Consider the following 9,994-nt stretch of genomic DNA (forward strand, 5'->3'; position numbering starts at 1 on the left):
TCATGCCATGTTGTTACCAATCACTATCTCAATCATTCTTTAGGATACATATGTTGTCACTTTTTGAAATAGTTTTTAGTGAAACCAAAAACTTAAAAGTGTATCTCGCATTGTTGTTAGCACAACTTTTTTTTTCCTTTCATATTACAGTATTAACATCATGGACTTTTTCTAAAGTCCTTCCTTTTAGTTTTCAACATGTCTTATTTTATTTTAAAATGATTGCTAAAGTAATTGATTTAGGAATTGGGAAATATTGTAATAGATAGAATAATTTTTTTCATGGATCAATTTTAACCATATTCCATAGGCACTATCATTTGGAAATACTTCTTTCAACATGCATGTTTGTGGTTCTAAGTGCATGCACGAGCACACACACACACACACACACGTATGCATGTATTCTCTTTGTGTAGTTGTTGCTATGTTCTCTTTGATAATCTATTATTTTGTGTCATAATGTTATTAAAGTCAAGCAAATGAATTACTTTGGGGTATCAATGTGTCATTTGACAAAGAGGCATATGAATTTTTTAAATGTGAAAGATGATGTTCTAGTCATGTTATTCTTTCCTTGATAGTTTTGTTTTACTCTATCCATGTGAAGCTCCATATGAGTCACTTTTTCCAATGGAAATAATTTGAAATGTTTATTGTTTAAGTTTACAAACTTGGGTTTGAAAACCACCAAATTAATCCCAATGTTACTTAAAAAAGGTTAAGTTTTCAATTTATCCATGAAACTTTAGCATATGAGACGGAGATGTGTTCGATTATTTATGACGAAAAATATGATAGTCAATAATAAATAGATGTAGTTGTCATTATAAACCTTCATGAAGCATCTTTTGACTTTCATAGGTGCTTAGAATCTCTTGTGAAAAAATGTGCCTAGATGAAGGTGATGATAGATAATCTAAGTTGCCCCATAACTGTCCCATTTTGTAATAGTTCCAAGTACACTAGGATTAAGTGCTAGTAGCTAGGAATAACCATAGAAAACTCATGAGCAAACCATATCATTTCTAGTAGCAAATTTTGGTCAGAAAATCAAACCCAATTAGCATGTTGTGCACTAAAAAGTTGTGTAAGGTTGTGTGAGCATTGATTTTTTCATGGCTATTACTTTTTACATTAATTAGTAATTTTTCCTAATTAGCTTCTAATTGAACCACCGATAGAGTATTGAGCCTGGTCAAATGCATTTGCTGATGTACATTGTAACAATTTCTCTTTTATAATATTAATGTACTTATGTAGCTCAAGATTGTTATAAATTAGTTTGAGAACCTTTTGACATTTAGATCCATATGTAACATGTTTTGAGTTGCAAATAATGTAGCTTGAATGGAAATTTTGTTGATTGTTTGAATAAATACTTTGTAACATTTTTTGGGGGCATGGAATTGAGAACGTGGGTTGCAATATGTTGGAAAACATTAATAAAATGTCCTCCACAGAAAGTCAGAAAAGCATAAAATGTGTTACTAGAATATCCTCCTTGGTTGGATTCTACCTTACCTTCTATAATATTTTCATATTTCCTATGTTTCAAGGAAGCCATTAACTCCATTTTAGACTAAGACCAAAGTAAAGATAAAGGTGATGTCATCCTAAGATCAAAGTAAAGATAAGGTGATGCCATTCTAATACCTATATATAAATTTTATTCTAGTCCTAAAAATGAACAAACAACACGACAACAATCAAACATGATAGATATGGAATCATTTCCCTCCTTGGTTGGATTCTACCTTAATTTTTGTAGTACTTTTGTATTTCCTATGTTTCAAGGAAGCTATTAACTCCATTTCAGACTAAGATCAAAGTAAAGATAAAGGTGATGTCACTCTAAGACCAAGGTAAGGATAAAGGTGATGTCATTCTAATGTCTATTATAATTAAGATTGAGAAAATCGAGCTACATTATTGGCTTGACATTTTCAAAAAATACGTTGTTGGCTTGACATTTAAAAAAGAAGAAGGATTTGTTCTAGTTCATGTAGAATTAATAATTTCCCCTTCTTTTTATAGGAATTGTCAAAGCCCCCAACCATTGTTACATGCCAATGTATTTTTTACTTTATATTGCTTGATTAGAGTATAACACCAACCACATTGTGCACATTAAACAATTGAAGACCTAAGAAGGGAAATTTGTGATATTGTGAGACTTCCATTAACATAAGATGTCATGACTTTTTGCATTCACTATCCTACTATTATTGAATTATTCTACTATTACATCAATATCAATTAGGTAGTTTTTGGAAGGCATCTTAAACTAAAATTTGGAGGGAGTTAGGGTTCATCGGTATCGATAGAAATCGATTGGCAAGACACTATCTCCTCCCATCCCAATTATATGAGTAGTCGACATCAACTTTCTATTTTAAGGTGGTTGGCATGCTTTGCACTTCCCTCTAAATAAAGTTGAAGTTAGCCTATATATATGTTGTATACATATCCCTCTAAAGAAAGTTGAAGTTAGCCTAAATATGTGTTCTATACATATCTCTCTAAAGTCTGATTTATCTTAGATTTGAGAATGTTGAACAACTTTTTGGCCCTTGAAAATGGTCTTCTAATCAAATGAACTTTTGACTTAGATTGAAATAAACATTGCATTTCCTAAGCACGTACTATGAGTTTTATCGCAAGAAGTCTTTGCATGTGAAATTAGAAGCCTTTGTAGGTGGAAGTAGAATTGAATACATTAAAACTTTGAACTTAAGAGCAACAAAGTCTTCACCTTTTCTTAACTTATCTGACAATTGGCTTGATGGTGAACTATACGTTCTACTATCCTCTTTCAAGTTCTTTCCCACTCTTCCATCGTAGGCATGGACTTGACCCGCTTGTGTAGCTCTTGTTTTAATATAAATATGAATGTTGCATGTATTGTCATTTATTGAGAGAGTTGTCTAATATATTTGTACATCAATAGATGTTAGTATTTCCTACTATTTGAGGATTTGAGTATTTTCAATAATTGATTAATACAGATTGATAGTAGTTTAATGACAATAGTTGTTATATGTATCTCTTGTCATACTAGCAAACTTACAAATTCGATAATTTTTTTGATTTAAATTTATTTTTAAATTCTCACTCTTTTTTTTTTTTTGATTCATAATTAATACAGTTGTAAATAAATAGTAATAATGAATTTTTATAATATGATAAAATTATCAAACTTTAATAAATATAAATAGAATTTAAAATTTAAAATTCTATAATATATTTATAATAAAATACAACTGAATTAAATAAAAGCAATAATTACCTACCATAGTCCGGAACTAATAAAATAAATCACTTGTCCCACAAAACTGCTCATAGGAAAAGCATTCAAATTACACAACCTAAACTGCAGAGATATCATATTAAACAGAATGTAAATACCACAGCTCTTAAACAATCCACTCTAGGAAATACACTGTACACAACTCTTAATATACACTGTACAGTGTACACAACTCTAATCTATTTTTCTAACTCCTTGTAAAATCTCACAAGCACAGACATTTAACTCGCCCAGTACCTATACACTGCTATTAATACGCTTACAGTAACTGCATAGAAACGTCGCTAATTAGTTTCAAAAGGCAACGTTAGTGTCCATACGGTCCTGTTTAATATTAACTAGCCAAGACAAAACTTGGCTCATGGTCGGACGCTCCTCTGGCCTTTCTTTTGTGCACAGCAACGACAGCTTGAGCAAATTGATAATCTTGTCTCTCTGCCTCTCTGACATGCTCTCTGCAAGTGCTGGATCAACAAGCGGAACTACGCTCTCTCCATTCATACCCACTTCTATCCACTCACGCAAGCTCACCTTTTCACCTCCCTCAGAAACCAAACCTATACTTGCCCTTCTCCGACTCATTATTTCCATCAGGATTACCCCAAAGCTGTAGACGTCGACTTTGGAACTCACCTGCTGCTCATCTATACCTGCAATCTCTGTAAACACACAACAAATATCAAACTCTTATTTTAACAGTTACATGCAACTTTAAAGAAAGCTAGTTTTGAGTCAAATTGATTGACTCATATTTTATAATTAGCGACTGTCATGATAATGAGTGATCATTAAAAACAATTATTGGTGCAAGAACATTGTGGGTATAAGCTGCTTTTTAGAATGGTCACTTTTTTACCACAGTCTGATAGTTTTTAGAATGGTCACTTTTTTACCACTGTCTGATAGTCTGTAGGAAGAGATCTCAGAATATCCAAAAGCTGAAATCAAAGCTGTAAATAGTTAATTCATTTATAGAAACAACGCAAAATAAATTGTTGAACATACTGTTAAAGATCTATAGATGCCAAAAGTTAGGACACTTGTGAATAATGGATCATTTTTCTAGTGGTTCCCAAGAAAGAACCCATTTCTCATGAGAATAAATGAAACACATAGCAATTATTACATCTAGGTGATGCTTAAAGAAGTGAAACATAGGGAGAGGTCATCCATCACAATACTGTTTCAGCTTAAACTGGAGTAATATCAGAATGTTTTTTGCCATACTAGGGGAGACGAGCCAGTTGCGGCTCATGTTTGAATGATCGCCACGTCCACCCTTACCTATCCTCCCCCAAATTACTGCTCATAAAAATCCTCGAAATATAAGAGCACATGTACTAATAACCGATAACACATGTACTAATAGTTGATCATTTTTAACCTTTCTTGGTTGCAACTATTGGGAGTGAACATAATGCCTTCTAGACGAACATTTTAAAATGACACTTTCAGACCACCTCATACCCTACGAGTTCTACATAGAGCTCCCTAAATGCCTAAAAGCCAAATGTTACATTTAAGCTATTCAGCCACCTACTAAAGTTCACCGAAAAAATCAGCAAATTCGACATACAGATTAGAAGTTCCAAGTACCCAAAGTTAGTGGTAGTCTCCCCTAGATACAATGAATGCTAAGTGTTGGATTTGACCTCTAAACTACTACTTTTAAAATAGGGTCAATAGACTTGAAAATCACATAATTGAATCCTAATCCTGCCTATCAAATCTACAATATTTACCTGGTGCTATGTACCCAATGGTTCCCTCAGAAATCGCCCTGCACTCTTGTTGGAGATGACTCCACAGTATGCCAGCGGTACCATAATCGCTCACACGGACTTCATAGCCGTCATCCAGAAGAATATTGGTAGGCCTCAAATGGCAATGGACGATAGGAGAGCCACACAAAGTGTGCAGATAAACTAATGTCTGGGCCATAGTAACGGCTATATTCAGACGCTTAGTCAGGTCCAACGGCTCCTCGACACCATGAATGGCCGTATCAAGGTTTCCGTTGGGCACATACTTTGTAACCAGAGCCACAAACTGCTCACCCGGCCAAGAACTTCCCACTACTTGCACCAGATTCCGATGACATATGCGACTTAACACATTCAGATCAGCATTCAGAAACTGTTCCAACTTCGTCGAATACTCAGGATTCAATACATCATTCTCTAAATTCAATATCTTGACAGCGATCCACTTTTCGCTATCGGAAGCAAACATTCGGAAAAAAGTGTCCACACCTTTGTAGACCGTGCTGGTTTTGCCGCTTCCGATGATGTTGTCAGCATTGAATGTATCGGTCGCCGTCTCCAGAGACTCCTTTGAATACTTTGCGGCCTGCCCTGCTGATTTTACAGAGCCGGCCCGGCATGGCTGAGCAGAGCTCGTGAAAAACTCGAAATCCAGCTGCTTCCTCTGTCTCTTCCTCTTGTTTTGCCTCAAACGTAAGAAGTATATCAGCAAACAAAAGAACAAAAAGGCTGCAACTAAGGAGGAAGAAATAAGAGCTTTATGTCGCCTACTGAGATGAGAATGGTTACGTACTCCTTCAGAGACAGGGATCATTAGCGTCAAAATCAGCAAGGGGAAAGAAGAAAGGGGTAATTCCATGTTTACAACAATCTCCTTATGCCATAAAACTTACGACGGACTGAATATATAGATTTAGGCTTGTATAGGCTTTAGAGCTGCCCTACTTTGGAGATGACGATGATGTCAACTGCAAAAAAAAGCTTGGAATATTAGAATGAAAGATGGGTTTCGCTTGTGACCGTCGATCCAAAACGGTACAACACGACTGTACATTTGGCACCCAATATGCTTTAGCCCTCCTTGTTAAGATTTACGTTTTAGTTTGTAATTTTGCCAATTCTTTTATCTCATGTTAGTATATTACTTTGTTTGTGTGTGGGAAGTCATCCAGTAGTGGTTTTTCTGCATTTATGGAGCTCTCTGTAGAATTTAGAGTGAGAGGTGGTCTATAAGTGCCATTTTAAAACATTCCCCCAAAACCCACCACTAAGACCCTCCAATAGTGTGGTGATTTGTTTTGTCATGTTTGTAAGCAGGTCACGGTGAATTTTTGGGCCGTAATTGAGGGATAAAGGTAACAGTTAATGTGACGACATTGTGGCATTGCATACATGGGTGGCAAGTGGCTCGTTTCCCCTAGTGAATCATTTTCACATTTATGAATATACTACATTTTATTTTATTTTATAGTATATTTGGTATTTTTTTATGATTTTTTTTTCTGTGCATTTGTCATTCATTATTAGAACATTTTTCTACAAGACTGGTAATTTTTACTCAATGGTTATTGGAACATCTTAGGTATAACACTCCTTAGTGATCAAATAATGTTGAAATTTTCTGGTTTTTATTGCTGTTCTCATATGCTACTTACAGCTAAGGTTTCAGCTTCTCCCTGTTATGCATAAAAGAATGTGAAAATAAAAATAAAAATTGACTAATACTTGACTCTATTGTACATATAATTATTCATTCAATCATCAATAGTGCTTCATAAATCACTAGTACTAATGTACAAATAAATCAATCATGAATCTGAAAAGATAAAATTAATAAAAAATTACCAACTATTAATATATAAATGATCAATTATTCAATTACTGAAAAATTCAATATTTAAAAGTGAATGAACCTCTATTGAATTCAATTCACTAGTACATCTCTTCTCTACTTTGTACCTTAAATCTCATTAAAAAAAAAGAGGCATCTATCTTTCAATTCGCTTTACATATAAATATAGATCTCAACCTGGGATCAGAATGACTCGAAATCAATCATGAAAGAAACCCACAGAATGAAAATACTGATAAAGCAAAATTTAAATATGTAGAAAGAGAATGAGTGGAGGTAACGTCTGTACAGCAAACAAAAACGCGCATCTTACCAAGTAGGCCACTTAATTTCGTTTTCAAATTCTGCTTCTTCTATGTTATGCCGTTTAGATACATGCATAGCCACGGATATTCATGAGTGGAGCCTTATATCCATATCAGTGATAATGATGTGTAAATCTATTTATCAAAGCACCTCAATAAATTTTATTTGATTAAACATTTAATTTTCTTCTTTTCTTCGAGAATGGTGTGTAAACAACAATAAATAGTAGAGAAGTCACATAAATGAAAGTGCTGTTAGTAGTGGGAGGAGACAAAGCCACAAGGACATGCCCACGGACTTTTAATTACATGGAACAGAAATGCATGTGTTCTTAGTACTGAGAAGACACAAAGGTGCCTGCACTCTACTACAATATTCCACATTGACAAACATCAAAACATATGAATAATAATCATTGTATCTGCCAAAATCTGTATGCTGTACGATCTTATGGAAATCTTATCTGTTATGATATTAGCGTGTTGATTAAGTAAGGCATATATTCTTTCAACTTTTTTCTGAGAAAAAGGGAAAAAGAAAGGAAGAGTACGTTCGTAGTCACTAGACTGGTAATCGGCTGCCTTTAAATTAAGTATATTTGGATTGATATACAGAAGGAATGGAAAGTGAAAATCTTGTTTGTAGAATTCCATCTCTCTCTTAATTAGGTTCATTAGTACTAATGGTATAAGCCAGTGGCTAGTAAAGTGTTAAATAGTCTAAATCCACTATATTTTCATTGCAAACAGGTGTATATAAGTTGCACTATGGATGATGCCATATGTAATGACTTTAATGTAGAACAATGTGAACTGGAATTAATGTCCCATCCCACTGTCCTTTTTATTGTTCAGTGTAGTGATGGAATGAAAGTCGCAAAAACCTTCAGAGTTGGGTTGAAATTTGGTAAAGAATCTATTGGTTTTGGTTTTAGGAACGTATCATGGTTAATTTTCATAATTGTTTAGAGTTTATTAGTTCTTCTTACTCATTCAATTCAATTTTTCAATTAAATTGACCAATCAATTCATAAGATTTAAAAAATTAAAAAAAAATTCAAATGTTTATATTTTTTTTTGATTTTTCATTATTTTGTAAATCACATTTTTCATTCATTCTATTGGACCATTCTATTTTTGGTAAGGAGAAAATTCAATTTTCTCCAACAAAAATACAAATATTTTTTAACAACTCTATCATGCATTAATTACAACTTTATCTTTTCCACATTTGTGACAAGTTCATTAGATTTTTTTAAAAAAGTAATATTTTTATCTTCCACCTCACACCATTTTGAACAAAAATGAATGTCTAATCAATATTAATTATCACAATTTATTTTTCCTACCAAGTTTAACTATAAAGTTAAATATTTTATATTTCTTATTTTCAATATATTTATTAGTTTTACATTGATGTTTATTTTTGCCAATTGTAAAATGGTTTTTTTTTTGGATCAATAAACGGCCGAAGCCTTGATTAAATTATAATTAAATCAAAGTCTTACAGAAAGTCCTCCATTCTGACAGGCACTGGTAGGGAAGAACGGGGAAAGAAACCTTCCAGTCTTGCCCGAGACCGCAATCCTATATTATACATTGATAAAAGGGGCATACCCCAGTTTTTACAATGATAAAAGGAGTATACCCTAGTAGATAATATCACAATTTCAAATTTTCAATACATACGATTTCGGGGCATACTCCTATTATTCACATTTGCTTTCGAGGCGAGTAAAATACAAATATCCTCTTATCTCCAACCTAAAAGAAAGATCTAAAGCAAAAGAATCTGCTCGTATCCATCTTTTAGCTGTCTAAATCTTTCCTATTAAACTGCAACTTTGTTTATAGGAGTACATTCCTTGCTAACCAAAATGGGATATCACCTGATCAATACCTGTGAAACACCAATAGCTGGGAAAGCAGTAATAAAGTATTTTCCAAGACACAGATATTGTGAAAACCTCAAGTCATAGGATTAATCACAGATGACTGCTCATAGCATATACTTTAAAAGACCAATCCAGTAGACTAAATCTCTATCCAAATAATTCCTAAGAATTATCCATTAATCCACTCTTTCACGAAGGCATACCAAGAGGATACCCTGTTTGGTCTAAGGGTTTGAGAATAAATACTCCAGCAGATTAATCAAGTGCTTCTCCAACCAAAATAGGCCTAGTTAATCTTGCTCAAGAAAGATTATCTAGATATCTCAAAAGTAGCCTCATTCATACAACGAAATTTTAAAGAGCATATCCTCTAATTTTAGATCAGAGCACTGTTATTAATCTATGTTAATCCCATCAACATAATAAGAAACAAACTCGGAAAACAATCATAATAGGAAGCATCAATAAGATGAAAGTTCTGATTAAGCACTTCTTCTAGAATAAACTTACAGGGAAACCATAAGAAACAGACACATACTATTCTAAAAGGAAGCAGAAGAAACCCAGAAGAAATTTAACACAGAGACAAATTAGTTCTATAATGTTCATACATCAGAGGATTACTACATGAAGTCCTAAATTTAATCAGATGATCAATTTCTCACAACCAACCGGAGCATCTACAACATTCATACTTTTAAACTAAATACTATTGTTTAAAAGGTAGAGTTATATATACACATTTTCCATCCAAACCCAAGTTAGAGGGGGGTTTTAAACTTTCAGAATTCTATCATGTTCATATATATACCATAGAAGAGATTTTATATGGGAGGAGATTAGATCCTAGACCCTTAGTATTCCAAAAC

The 9,994-nt window shown here is 33.5% G+C and overlaps 1 protein-coding gene across 1 annotated transcript; it reads right to left on the reverse strand.

Moving 5' to 3' along the window:
- Positions 1-3,359: 3,359 nt before the first annotated feature.
- Positions 3,360-5,952, reverse strand: LOC149533680 (LRR receptor-like serine/threonine-protein kinase FLS2). Its single transcript, XM_089804800.1, has 2 exons — positions 5,053-5,952; positions 3,360-3,969 (listed from the first exon to the last, which is right to left on the reverse strand). Exons 1-2 carry the CDS (start codon positions 5,930-5,932, stop codon positions 3,605-3,607), a joined length of 1,245 nt encoding a protein of 414 aa, XP_089660926.1. The 5' UTR covers positions 5,933-5,952; the 3' UTR covers positions 3,360-3,604.
- Between the last annotated feature and the right edge of the window lie 4,042 nt (positions 5,953-9,994).

This window comes from Cupressus sempervirens, chromosome 10 (genome assembly GCF_028749045.1).
Source record: "Cupressus sempervirens isolate cs-2001-9-10 chromosome 10, ASM2874904v1, whole genome shotgun sequence".
In the NCBI taxonomy this organism is placed as follows: domain Eukaryota; kingdom Viridiplantae; phylum Streptophyta; class Pinopsida; order Cupressales; family Cupressaceae; genus Cupressus; species Cupressus sempervirens.

Bases quoted from the DNA above. Each gene is read 5' to 3' on its own strand.
- LOC149533680 (XM_089804800.1), bottom strand. From the start codon at position 5,932: ATGGAATTACCCCTTTCTTCTTTCCCCTTGCTGATTTTGACGCTAATG. The intron at 3,970-5,052 runs GTAAATATTGTA...GTGTGTTTACAG, and splicing joins CATTGGGTACATAGCACCAG to AGATTGCAGGTATAGATGAG.